Genomic DNA, 14,380 nt, shown 5'->3' with positions numbered 1-14,380 from the left:
TTCATTATTTATGGATGTAGCACAGCAGCAGCTTCTTGATTAACACATGGAGGGCTCGGGATCTGATGGTAAATAATGTTTTGTGTCCTTGTACACATCATACAGCTCAGCTGTTCCACAGATGTCAGGTTTACACAGTGGGATGGTTTGTAAGAACGCAGCTCTCCTGTGGATAAATCCTTACTCTTAGCCTCAGGACCTCACACAGTCCCAGCAGGTTCGGTCAGAAGATTTATCCCTTATACCAAAACATCACAGAGTCTCCTTTGCTGTGCTGTTTTCACAAAGAAACGTAAACTGAAGACCTGAACTTACAATTTTTAATTAGTTTAGCAGATTCAGTGTCTCCATGATCGAATCTGCTGTTTTTGTGCTGCTGTTGGTAGAAAGCTGGTTAATACTGAAATGAACTGGCTGCATGCATCTCTGAATGTAAATTGGTGCACTATTAATAGATCACTGTGGAACGGTGTCATCACCCTAATTTGCCCACTTAGTAAATCTCACTCATGGCCTAGAAATTGAAATAAATCTTGTTTCCCTGCTGGATAGTGATCCACTGTAACTCTGCTCCTCCTTCCTGTTTAGGATTTCTGTGGCTGAAGTAAAATTCCCTCCATCCATCACTTATCCCAGTAACCCAAAGTGAAATAAAGTTTTGCTCATCTTAAAAAAGCATTACAATAATGGGCATTACCAATGCACCTTTTCTGTCACCCTGCTAGATGTTACACATCTTGTTATTGGACTGATTTCTACTGCTGGACTACTCCTGGGGAGAGTAACAATACTCTTACTAATTAGTTACCTTTCACACCTTTGGGGATATTTATTTTTGTGCTTGCAGCGCTGTGAGCCAGAACAGCGAGCGAAAAATCTGCAAACGCAACGAGCCGAATGCTTAAATGAATCCCAGCAGCTGCACATGTGCTACGCTGATTTAGAGGATATCTGTGCTCTGGATTTATATTTATACTTTTTCATTTCTATATGATTCTTCTTGCATCTAAACAAAGATGATTCAATTTGATAAATTTTGGAGGCTCTTCGTGCTCTGGTGTAAATGAGACGTAATATTTGCTCTTGGTTTGGTTCTCCTGTACAGAACCTTGCAGTACAACAGAAACCTAAAACATTATTTGTAGTTGTTATTCTTAGTTGTTCTGCTGCCTAAATACCACAGGGTGTAATTATGAAGTTATTGAGCTGCACATACTTTACGACCTGCTTAAGTTCGAGGTCACAGCGTCTGTAGAGCAGCTGGAACATAATGAAGTCTACAAGGTTAAAGTTTTCTCTTCTCTTATTGTTCTTTCTGCTGCTTGGTTTGATGGATCTGAGGGCTTTTGTTTTTATTACTGTTATTATAATTATCATTATTATTTTACTCTCTAGAAGCTTTAAAATAGTGTTTGTGTTTGAAAAAAATGGATTTAAGAATTGAACAGAAACATCTGTCCTTCTGAAAATCGCCCAAAGGCACAGAGACAAACTCAAAGGATGCAACGTGTAACTTTCTCTTCCTTCATGTCAGTACCATCATCGATTATTTATATAAAATGCATATAGCAACAGTAACACTTTAGTTTGGATTTCATGATTTCTGTAACTGGAAAATATTTTGTTTAAAGACAGAAGTGACCGCGTAGTTGCAACATTAAAGTGAAATATTAATTAATTAGCATTAAGTATATTTGTTGCTTAAGCGTTTGCACTATAACTTAAGTAGGATTATAACTTTTAAGGAAGGAAAGATTTCAGATATTTAGTTCACTGTTTCAGTCATTTTATATGAAATTAAAAAATTTACGTTGGTCAAATATGATGCTCTAAATCAAATAAGTTTGAAAAATACTTTTTTAAATTTCCTTTTTGAAAATAAATGATCTATTTTTAAATGTTGCAACAAATTTTCACAAAAAGTAACTAATAATTAAAACCAGTTAAACAAAATAAAACAATTTAAAAATCTAATTTTTGAATCATGCTTAACCAAATGCCAGGATGGAGAGCTGAACCTAAAGTATACGTAGAAAGATTTCAACATTTGAGCAGATTGTCCAGTTTTTAATGTTTTTATCACATATAAATGTCACAGTAGTGGGTCCTGGCCCAATGCTTTGTGTTTTTGGTTTAATATTCTTTGACTATTGTTTTTCTTGGTTTTTGTTATTCTTATTTATCACACTCTCAGTAATCTTTGTTCTCCCTGCCTCAGTGTTCTTCTTAGCCTGTGTTTAGTTTCTGTTCCCGTGTCCCACGTTTCATCGTTTCATGTCGAGTCACCCCTGTCTCTATGTTTCCTGTGTCTCCCCAGTCAGCCGTGCCTCCCTCGGGCACTCATGTGTGATACAGAGTAATAAACCTGACTACATTTGCTACACTCTCTTTATTACCTGTTACTTTAAAATTCATACACTAATTATGTCTGCCCACCTCTCTAATGTGAAGGTCAAAGGTCAACATCCCAGTGACATAAGAATAATCCCAAAGGGGCAAGGGGAGCGGTTAATTTAGCATATTTAGCATTAAGGGTACAGCAAGGATATACTTTTGCTTATTGTGGCAGGGGTGTGGTCTCTGGCCTGCTGCAGTGGAGGGTGGTGGCGGGACGTTGGACGGCACAGGTGAGGGTGATGGAACTCATGACTCTCCCCTTTATAGTGACTGAGGAGACTGGCGTGGGGGAAGCGTGTAGTGGAGGAAGCCGAGGAGAGAGCTGGTTTCTGGCTACAAAGACGGCGTCAAACCAGAAAAGATTGCTTGTGGTCAAATAATGTGTCAATCACCTCTGAATCAAACTCTGTGTGGGTCAGTTCATTTCACAGTATTGTTTAGTATATCTTCACTTGTCTCACTCTCCTTCTGTTCTGTCCATCAGGACGATCCTCAGCGCTTACACAGATCGATGTTTTGGATCCAATCAGTGATCAGTTCTACGAGGAGGCCTGGATGTTCACCAGCGCTCGCTACAACTCCATCTACAGGAAGGTGAGTGTACTCCTTTGTATTCAGATGAACTTTCTTTTTTAAAATACATTTTCATATATGAGCTTTCTATTATTTCATGGGCAATTTAATCAATATTAAAATTACAAGCATATCAACAAAGGTAAAGCTGATTTTTTTCCACTTGCTGTCACACAGTCATGGAGGAATACAATAAATACATAATCAGTCATAGATCCTGAACAATGACATTAAAAGAAAGTCTGTGGCTCTAAAAACTAAACAGTATAAAGACATGATCAAAGCTGCTGTTTCTCTCCTACTCCTCTAGGTTTTCCACTGTCTGCCATCCAGCGACGTTGGAGGGCTACCTGGCCAATGCTGGCCTACGCAAAGAGGTCCCGGCTCGGGCTCGGAGGAGCTGAAGAAGATCCTTGCCTTCCTCGTCAGTTTCCTCTTCAGTTCCTGTCCCAACAAAACCTGCTTCCACCTATTAGCTCCAAAGAGGCTATGGTGCCCGTGGAGGTCTGGACCTGAGATCTGTGCTCATCACGTGGAAGGTGGATAGAAAACACTCTGACACCATTCTGGAGGTCTGACGGGACTCTGACCAAAACACAGATGAAATAAAACTTGTGGCTTTAAAATCTCTTTTTCACCTCATAGATTAATGCTCATGATTGCATGTTAGCAAGACAGCATCTCCCCAAGGTGAAACTCTCAGGAGACATTTACTCTTAAACTGTAATCTGGTTAAGACCACTTGAGGAGATCTTAGTAGCGAGTATGTGGATTTAGTCTCTTCACCAACAGCAGACAGACCCATGCCAAGAAAGCAGACATGTTCACAGAGAAAGCAGAGAGCAGAGATTGGAAAAAGCTAAAAAGAAAAAGCTGCAGCTTTAGACGACTATCTGCCTGTAAGGCTGAAAAATTCCAGTTACGCTCTATTTTGGAAAAGGTCCCAGTTTTGGTAACCTGGATTTTTATTTCCCCTCTTCTGCTACAGATGTTGACTGTGACCTCAGAGGCCAACTGGACCACAAAGCTGCAACAGGATTGAGGGAGAGAAGTCTTCATCCAGCTTCAAAGAAAACATCCAGGTAAAGTGACGTGGATCAGTGGATAAAGCCGTCTCCACTTTCAAAGGAGATACTCTGAGAGAGAGAGACTATCTGAGCCATTTTAGCCTCAAATTATAGTACTTTATAGTACAGCAACACTTTTAAAGGACAAAAATTAACATAAACTTTGACTGTAATACAAACAAAGTATTGCATGTGTTTTTTAAAACTGTTCCTCAGATGGGCAGGATATCACTTTTAGACTGTCCCACCAGCCAACTTCAACAAAAGAACACAGCAGCATTCAGTGATCAGCACAGATGAGCTTGTTCCACACTCAGCATCTGATCCCTTTTGGTCTGTGTGCTTCTGCTTTTGGTCAATTAGAAACCTTGCAGTAACCTGACCCAACACTGTCTTCTTGTTCGCCTCAACGTTGAAGTGTCAAATGTCAAACATCTGGAAAGGAAACCACACCAGTGTACTGTGATGTTTCACCAACATGTGGCTGACGCTGGTCCTGCCTTTCATGCTGACATCACCAGAGAGCCCCGCCTACCTCAGGACCTCCCCTGTCATGTATTGATCAGGATGATTATGAAGATGACCGAGTGCAAATAAGACTGTAAAAATCCACGACCAGAATGTTTAGATGCTTTCTAATTATTCATGAATGTTATGAGAGTGTTTGTGTGTTTTGTCTTTTCTTTCCTGACGTTTGTTACTAACAAAGACAATTTACGCTCTGTATGTGTTTTCATCCTTACCAGCCACACTCTTTTTTTTTTTCTTTTTTTTTTTTTTGCGCCTGTCCCGTTTGGTTCTTTTGCCATCAGAATTATTGTCTAAAGGCAAGGAAAGATGCCCAACGGATTTACTTTACCAAATTGACCATCCCAGCCTTGCCGTAATGGTCTATTTGATTCACCTTTTATTGTTTATTTTATTTATTTTTTTATGTTCACTTGCTAGATATGGGACAGACTTGAATGAGGAAAAGAAAAGGGAGAAAGGAAGAGGGGGGAAAAAACAGCAGAGAAGAGGGACGGGGATAAAGGGCAAAAAAACAAAAACCAACTAAATAAGCAGACAAAAAAAATACATATATCAATCACCTGGATCAGCTGTTGAGAAAGAAAAAAGAAAACAAGCAGAAGAAAATGAGAGCAATACAATAAACAACATCACGATGATATATGGGAATATAACAGTAAATACTAAATATTAAACATTATTGTGCAGCACGTAATATCGACAGCGCACAGTGTGCTTTGAGGTAGGAGACAAAAAGGGTGTCGTTTGTGTGTGTGAGCACCCGTGTGTACACCTGTGAGCATGGACGCGCTTGTTTTTAAAAGGTTCCTTCATGTAATGATCTGCTAGAGGGTGTGGGGAGCCACAGCCCCGTCCTCCAGGGCATGAAGCAGGTATGGAGGAGATCAAGACTCCAGACATCCAGAGGCCCCCAGAACACAAGAGACCAAGGAAGACCAACAGAGGGGCAGCTGTGCCACTATCCCAGAAGGAGCTGAGGAGAGTCCCAGATGAGGGGTCACTCAGCAGCCGCGGAGCAGAAGCCAGGGGGGGTTGCAGTGACGTGCCCATGAGCTCCGCCGGCAGCCAGCTGCGCCAGAGTGACCGAGCCCCAGGCCGAGAGGCCGAGGGCACCCCACCCCCGAAGTGGCCCGAGCGAGCCCCGGGCTCCATGCCCTAATAAGCAGCCACCAAGGAGTGAGCCGGTGTGTACCTGGACGCCCATCCCCGGACACAAAGAACCACCAACGCACCGATGTCTGAGGGCATCTGCCACTGGCAGGGGAAGTGGTGGGGGGAGATAGGTCTCCATACCTTAGAGGGCCTGAGATGTCCCCAGAGAGGTGGCGTCTGATACCCAACCTGACATATAGACAAGACATACAGGCACACACAGATACAAACATCCATTCCCACCCTCATGCTCTCATATGCAATTACTCGACACTCAACCAACGTGGAGACAGACATAGAGAGACACCGTACACACAATCACACTCCCCAAGCGTACTCTAAGCCCCGGGTCTAGGCCCCTGGAGGGGGAAACTGCACCCAGATCCAGGTGGTGTTACCCTTTTCCCTGCGGTGGGGAGAAGCAGACCGCCCCGACTCGCAGCAGCAGAGAGGCCCCACACTCCAGACCCCAGTCGGACGGCCAACTCCTCCTCCTGGCCCCCCGCTCCAGCAGGTCGCAGAGAACGGGGGTGTGAGAAGACTCCAAACCTCCCTCCACCCGCTCATTGTAGTGTTGATGCATGTGTGTTCTAAGGTGCATTTAAAACCCAGGAGGGCATGGAGCTACCTGCCAGAGAGCAGCAGGTAAGCGCATAGCCCCTCCTGATAGCCCTCAATGTATACGTGTATTTAAAATTGAGAGGTGGGCAACGACGCCAGGGGTGCGGTGTACACCCTGATGGTCTTTTGGAGTCCGTGTAGCGTGCCCACCCCCAAGATCCTATATGTATGTGTTATGAGAGTGTGAGTAATGTGAATGTCTAAGTTGTGAAATAAAATTGAGGCACAAGAAGCCAGAAGGGGACAGAGGGGGGGATGCCTCCCCTGCACCCTGGTGACACACCTTTACCCCAAGGCCCTGCATGTGTGGGTGATTGTGGTGGAGCGGGAAGAGGGAGGCAGCTGGAGATGGGGAGGGAAGGAAGGGAGGGGCGAGTGACCCCTCCCTGGGGCCAGCTCCCCTGCTGACCCCAGTAGGCACCCCCATACTCCGCAACCCGCCAGGGAAAGGGGGCCCATCTGGACCGGGGTCCAGAACAGCAGCGCCGCCCGGCCCCACAGAGCCCGGGACAGCCCACCTGACCCCACCACAGAGAAAACTTCACCCACCCCGTCATCCACTCATCTTCCAGACTACACAAGACAATAGATGCCCAGGCTGAGATCTTCCTCCACCTCTCCTGTATCTCCCCCTCCTGCAGAGTGAGTTCCTGAAGAGAGGAGAGCTCCTGCAAGGTTTGTAATATGTCAGGGTTGTTCCAGATAGGTGTACGTTTGCATGGGATTAATGAAGACTCCGTCAATTTTAGAAACTCCCACCATGCTGTCAGAGAAGAGCTGATGCTGATGCTTTTGAAGCATTCATGTCGTTGGATGTTTGAGCTGATAAATGGTAGATCTGAAATCTCTAGATTATTGCAAAGTGCTTGTTCTACATCTAGCCAAGGTTCATCTAAGAGGGTATGTTTTAGCCATCCTGAGATAAACTGAAGCCTGTTGGCTAAGTAGTGCTGAAAGTTAGGTAGTTCTAATCCTCCTTTATCCTTGGTCTTTTGTAGTGTTTTTAAGCTTATACGTAGGGATTTATTTTTCCAAAGGAATTTGGACATACATGAATCTAGAGATTTGAACCAATCTTGTGGCGGTTTAGTTGGGATCATTGAGAATAAATTATTTATTTTTGGTAAGACCATCATTTTTATAGTGGCAACCCTTCCCATGAGTGATATGGGTAAACATTTCCACCTAGCCAGATCACCTTCTACTTTCTTTAAAAGTGGGATATGGTTTAATTTAGTTAGATCTGCAAGCTTGGGAGAAACATTAATACCTAAATATTTTATATTTGCCGATTGCAGTGGTGTAGAAGAGGAATTATGGAAGGAGCAATTAATCGGAAGGACCGTAGATTTTGACCAGTTAATTGAGTAATCTGATATTCTTGCAAAAGAGTTTATCAATTCAATCACCCCAGAGCAGTGGCGTGCACAGACATTTTGGGGGGCAAGTGCTCCAGGGGGAAAAAAGGGCACTTTTTGCATATGTGGAAAACCTTTTCTTTTTATAATAAAAAAATCGCACAGGTTAAATGCAATTTGACTTTTATTTCAAAACATTCTCTAAAAATCAAAAATCACACCACAAAAAGATAAAATCTGTATCCAACTCTAAACTATATACATACATATTCTCAAGTGTCCATTAAATGGAGTGTACTGCTCTAAAGAAGCATCCTTCTTGGTGCCATGTCTTTGTAGATGTTGATGACCTCGTTGTAATTGATCTCCACATCTTTCTCAATGGCCAACAAGAGGAGATCAGACAACCTTTCTTCTCCACACAAACTTCTTAGTTTATTTTTGATTATTTTTAGCTTTGAAAAGGATCTTTCAACTGTCGCAGTTGTCACTGGTAGTGTTGCGTAGATCTGAATCAGTTTGACAAAGGCAGGAAAGATCAGCTTGCCATTGTTTTCCCTCAGTATCAGAAATATTTCTCTGAGGTCTTTTGAACTAAAGCTGGAGTGGAAGACCTTTAATTCTGTTTTGAGCTGGTCCTCATCTTCTCCATAGAATTCACAGAGGATGTGGACAGCTTCAATGGCTTCTGGGTTTGGTGGGCCTACCCAGTTAGCATGCACAGTTAAGGGCTGGAAGGACTGAATGATTCTGGCCGTTGGGCTTCCAGTATTGTCCCCTTTGAACCTCCTGTTCAGTTCCCCAGTCATGATGTCCAGAAAGGTGAAATATACACCACTCCTGAAATATGCCTCCACTGACTCAAACTGAGCACCTACTTGAGACACTGTGGTGCTGTGTTGGAAACGCACTGGAACTTTCCGCTTTCTCTCCTGACCAGGCACCACGGTAGGTACTGGAATGTTGAAACTCTCTGCCTTCTCTGATGCACATCTAAATATCTCTCCAAATTTCTCCTCAGACCTCATGGTTTGCAATGTGTGAAGCACACCATCAATTACCTTGTAGGCAGTGGAATGGTCCAACCCTTCTTCCTGCAGAGAATCTGATGCCAAAGCAGTGACTTCGAATACTGGTGTGGTGATTTCCATGCAGAGAATGAACATAAAATTAATGGCATTTCTGTACATCTGAGCATCACCTTGGGCCAGGTTAGGTGGGTCACTGTCACTGATGTCATCAAGGAGCATCAAAATGGCTTTCAAATTTCTCTGAAGTGCCTTCAGTGCTTTTTCCCTGCAAGCCCATCGAGTATCTGACAGCTGCTGGAGCTCCATAACACGTTGTCCAGGAAAGAGAGACTCCTGAAATTTGACCAAGGCAGCATGACGCTTTGGGGAGCCTGAGCAAAAGGCATACAATTTCTCCACCAAGTTGAAAAATGTCACAAAATGCTTGCTGGACTTTGATGCCTCCACTAGTACCAAATTGAGGCAATGGGCTTTGCAGTGCACATAGAGGGCCTTCTCATTGTGTGCACGGATTCTAGCTTGGAGACCTTTATACATGCCACTCATGTTGGCTGCTCCATCATAGCCTTGACCATACATGTTCTTCATCTCTAGGCCATTCTTTTGCAGAAGCAAGAACACTGTGTTCTCCAGCTCCTGGCCTGTAGTTGTATCAACATTGCACACTTCGATGAATCTCTCCTTTATTTGCATATGATGAAAATATCGCACAACAAATGACACTTGCTCTTTGTGTGAAACATCAGAGGTTTCATCAAGTAGAATGGAATACATTTCAGCCTCTTTTATTTCACGTTGTATCTCCTTCCTGATGTAAGTTCCTAGTGCTGCAATGATGTCATTTTGACTTCTGTTGGAAAGCAGTGACACCTGGGGCCTTGTCTTGGTGGCTTTAACTGTGGCAATTTTTTCCAAATGCATTTTCAGCACACTATCGTAGCGGGAAAATACATTGACTAATTCACGAAAATTGCCACGGTTATCACTGGACTCACTCTCATCATGACCTCGGAATGCTTGTCCCTGACGTGCAAGATACACTGTTAGGTCAATTAATCTTGTCAGGATTTCTTTGTTTGTCTGCCTCTCTCGCTCTCTAACTTCCACCCCTTTTACGTCTGAAACATCAAATGCAGACTGAAGGGCCTTTTTCTGGAAATTGATCCATCTAACCATGCTTGTCATGTGCATCTCTGCGCTGGAGTGTTGTTTGATTTTTTCAAGAGCAGTACTCCACTTTCTGATGCCATCAGTTGTCCAGGCTGTTCTGCTTTTATATTTTTCATCCGAGAGGAAAAGCCGACAACTAAAACAATGCATTGAATTAGCAGTGGGTGAGTATTCCAGCCACACATTAGCAGAAAACCACTGTTTCTAGAATGATCTCCCCTCAGTTTTTGGGTAAGGTATATCAGGCTGACATGGGCCCACATTGCAGCACATTGAAACGTATCTGTCATTGCGCTTTATTTTAAATGTATGGATGTGTGTTGGATCTGTTGGGTATTGTAAAGCTGCTAACTTTGACATTATGTGATCGATCTGATCTTCCTCATTGTGGTCTTCAGAGAGCACTACATCAGTGTCTGTAGGCCTAACTGAACCTGTTGCTGCATTGGTCGCGGCTTCATCTGTTTCTATATCTCCCTCTTCTGCTATGCTGGTAGATGGCATAGAGCTGCTTCCCTGCTGTGACTGACTACAATGGAACAATAATAATAATAATAGTATTATTATTTATCATAATAATAAGCTTAAACAGATAGTTTTAATAATAACCCATACTGCAAGTCTTGTAACATAGAAATAACTTTCGTAGGTACAAAATAATAGTTAGCTCAATGCCTGCTGATTAAGTTCATTAAAAACTAAGTGTGAACAGCTTTTAAGATTTTTCAATAGAATTAACTGCAAGGAGCAGGTTACATTAAAACATTAAAATAGAACCTGACTCTGCCCTTGACTCTGACCTTTCATCTTCATTTTCCTTTGCTTTCATCCAGGAGAGCAGAGAACTGCTTCCCTGGGCTGCCTGTTGTAGATCCCTTTCTTTCTCCTTTCTCAGCCTCTCTTTCCTAGGCATTATGCTTGCTGAAATTAGTAAATAAATAGACCAAAATGTATGAGAACGAATAAGACTGACTGTGGTCATTACAAGAACAGGGCAGAATGGTCGTTTTCACAGGCAATTGGGAACTGCCTATTTTTCCTTTAGCAAATTAATGTGTTAATGTTGCCAATATGTTACACCAAAAAAAATTAACATGTCTAACCAGTGCTTCTCAAAACTTTTAACATGCACCACCCCCAACACCGTACCCTTCAAACTACCAATAACAACGTCACTGTTCTGTCACAATCAGGTCACAACACAGTGCGTAAATGTCTGCGAGCATCGCTGAGTCAGTAACAACCAGTTAGGCTAAAGACTGCATCTTTAGACAGTTGGACGGTGTTCTAACTTTCTCACAGGAGACACCTACTAAAGACAGTCAAAGACATTAATTTCAATCTTACCAAAGTAGGACAGTAGTTGACGTTAGTTATGGAAAGGCTAATCCACAAAAACGGAGAAACGTCCATAATTCTATTATTCATAATCATGTCAAGGTTTTAGGTTTTTCTGCAGTTCCATCTCTAAAAAGTGTGATGTCTTCCCGTCACTGACTTCAGTTTGAAAACTTTGTATTTATTCACAGATTTCCATGAGATCATCCTAAAATTTGTAACGAAAAATGGGCTCAAAAGAGCCCTCTGCCTAACGGCATGTAGCCTATAGCATAACGTGATATTTTCAATAGTGTATGCAAAAAGGTCGGAATTGATGGAGAGTGGGGTTGCCTAAATGGTTTAGGTTACATTTTAAATGTGTCCTTTTTTTGTTTATCTATATGGATGGATGGAGGGGGCAAGCTGGCAAAGTTTGTCATGTGCAGTTTCTGACAGGCTACTTCACAACAAAACAATTGCAGGTTGGTCTTAGAGGGCAAACAGAATAATTTCACTCGATTCATGGATTACCTGACTGGTTGGGAAGGGAAAGAGCTGCCGTGTTGTCCGCCGTGGCTCCCAGTCGCTATAGTTAGCCTACTATGCCTACTCCAAGTAGTCCTATGTCATGCCGCTGCTACACGCCTCACAACAAATGAACTGCAAGCGTGTTCACGTGACACGGTGACAGTGAAAAAGCGACAGGGTTCGGGTGTCTTTGAAGAAGGGGCACAAATCAAGCCATTATTTTCACACCTTTTTAAATCGCGCAGCTTTAAAAAAAAAAAAAAAAAAATCACGTCTTTCAATTACTGAATTCTGTCTAATTGCTGCTGCTAGTGGTTCAATAAAAATTGCAAACAGTGAAGGGGAGAGTGGGTATCCCTGCCTTGTGCCCCTCAGGAGACAGAAGCTGGAGGATGTCTGGTCATTTGTTCTGACACAAGCTGTCGGGGAGTTATATAATATTTTTAACCAGTTAATGAAAGAGGATCCAAAACCAAATTTGTGTAAAGTTGCAAATATAAATTTCCAGTTAACTTTCCAGGTTTTTACTGTATGAGTAGTCTATCAAATTAAGTAATCTACGTGTATTTGTTGATGAGTGCCTACCTTTTATGAAACCAGTTTGGTCAGGATGAATTAAGAGGGGGGTTATTTTCTCCAGTCTCTTTGAGAGAGCTTTGCAGATTATTTTAAGGTCTACATTTATAAGGGATATTGGACGATAGCTTGAGGGATATACATGGTCTTTGCCTGGTTTTAGCAGGAGATTAATGTTTGCAGAATTCATATTTGATGAAAGTCTGCCCTTTTCTTTGATTTCCAACAACGTTCTGTAGAAAACTGGTGCTAGAATCGTCCAGAATTCTTTGTAGAATTCTGCAGGAAAGCTGCCTGGACCTGGAGCCTTATTATTGGGCATACTTATCAGGGCTTCCTGGAGTTCACCTGGTGTCAGTGGTGAATCCAGTGCCATTGCTTGAGTGTCTAATAATTTTGGAAGAGTTATGTTGTCCAAAAACTGATCAATTTCCTTTTTAGATGGGTTTATTTGTGGTGAATACAACGTTTTATAGAAATCCCTGAAAATGTTGTTTGTTTGTTTCGGTTCATATATTGTGTTCCCAGATGAATCTTGAACAGCACATATAGTAGTTTTTTCTTTATTTATTTTTAGCTGGTTTGCTAGAAATTGACCGGATTTATTACCATGTTCATAATTTTGTAAGCGTAGTCTTTGTACTAAGAATTTTATTTTATTTTTTTATCAATTATCTCATTTAATTCTAGTTTTGTTTTACGTATTTTGTTCAATGATTCCGGATCTTGGTGTGACACGTAGGCTTCTTCTAGTGATTTGATGTTTTTTTCTAATTCCTGAATATTTTTCTTTTCTTTTTTCTTTTTATGTGATGAGAAAGAAATTATTTTACCTCTCATCACAGCTTTCCCTGCTTCCCATAGAACAGAAGCTGATGTTCCGGGAATGTCATTATAGTCTAAATATGAAGTCCACTCTTTTTTTTAAATATTTAATAAAGTCTTCATCTTTAAGTAGTGATGTATTAAATCTCCAGTTTTTACTTGGCGTAGTATTATTCTTGTGCATTAGTGTTAAAGATACAGGAGCATGATCGCTGACAGCTATAGGGTGAATCTCAGTGGCTGAAATGTTGCTCAGCAGTGAGCTGCTGACCAAAAAATAATCCAGACGAGAGTAGGAGTGATGGACATGTGAGAAAAAAGTATATTCCTTACTAGTGGGGTGAAGGGAGCGCCATGCATCGCAAAGACCAAAGTCGCTCATATACTGTTTGATTATATTTGTGGATTGCCAATTACGCTGAGTTCCTGCTGTATTGGGCCTATCCATTTCTTCATTTAGTCCAAGGTTGAGGTCTCCTCCAAGAACAAGTGTGCCATCTAAGTGTTCAGAGAGTGCACTGAAAAAAACGTGAAAGAATGAGGGATCATCAACATTTGGACCATATACACTTACAATACATAGCTTTTTATTAAGTATAGATAGTTTAATGATTAAGAATCTGCCCTCTGGATCTATAACTGTATCGAGTACTGTGAAATTAATATTTTTATGTATTAGAATTGCTACTCCTCTTTGTCTAGAATTATAACAAGCTGAGAACACATTAGGAAACTCAGGTGTTTTAAGTTCATTCAAACCTCTAAGAGGTCTGTGGGTCTCTACCAGCCACACTTTAACTGCAATTAAGAAAACAAACTTTAGAAATTGTCGACTCAGTGACTTCATAAAATATTTAAGTGGTTCAGGTAGAGCCAGTTTTTAAATGACCATGAACACTTACCTTATTGTATCTGTACAGCATGTTTTTCTATTAGACAGATTTGTAACAGAGGCCTTGCTCTCAGTAAGTTTGAAATCATTTTCTGATTTATTGTGTAATCTCTGATCTTTGTGTATCCTGCTCAGTTTGCATGCTGCCTCACACATCACTTTGTCAAGTTTTTCAGTGTGCAGTTATTTTTTTTTTTATAGCTGTTTGAATTCTCTGTATGTTTGACCCTGTAGACTGTTTAATGGACTGCTTGTCTTCCTGTTTGTAACCACTGCCTGTTTAGGACTAAAGATTTGGATTTTTGACTTTAATACAGCCTCTGCGTGTCGTCCCTTTGT

General features: G+C 41.7%; 2 protein-coding genes across 2 annotated transcripts; one reads left to right on the top strand and one right to left on the bottom strand.

The window, feature by feature from the left end:
- The first annotated feature begins 86 nt into the window (after positions 1 to 86).
- Positions 87 to 14,353, top strand: LOC146380641 (uncharacterized). Its single transcript, XM_084940198.1, has 4 exons — positions 87 to 2,991; positions 3,281 to 3,509; positions 3,959 to 4,052; positions 4,401 to 14,353. The coding sequence occupies exons 1-4, from the start codon at positions 2,953 to 2,955 to the stop codon at positions 4,417 to 4,419; spliced, it is 381 nt and encodes a 126-aa protein (XP_084796324.1). The 5' UTR covers positions 87 to 2,952; the 3' UTR covers positions 4,420 to 14,353.
- On the bottom strand, positions 8,002 to 9,423 carry LOC146380642 (zinc finger MYM-type protein 1-like). The gene has a single exon (XM_084939950.1). It carries the CDS (start codon positions 9,421 to 9,423, stop codon positions 8,002 to 8,004), a length of 1,422 nt encoding a protein of 473 aa, XP_084796076.1.
- Positions 14,354 to 14,380: the final 27 nt, after the last annotated feature.

This window comes from Perissodus microlepis, chromosome 9 (assembly GCF_051167445.1).
Source record: "Perissodus microlepis isolate ML-2025 ecotype Zambia chromosome 9, ASM5116744v1, whole genome shotgun sequence".
Lineage (NCBI taxonomy): Eukaryota > Metazoa > Chordata > Actinopteri > Cichliformes > Cichlidae > Perissodus > Perissodus microlepis.
Note: the sequence above shows the minus strand (reverse complement) of the source record. Positions and strands in the feature narration are given on the sequence as shown.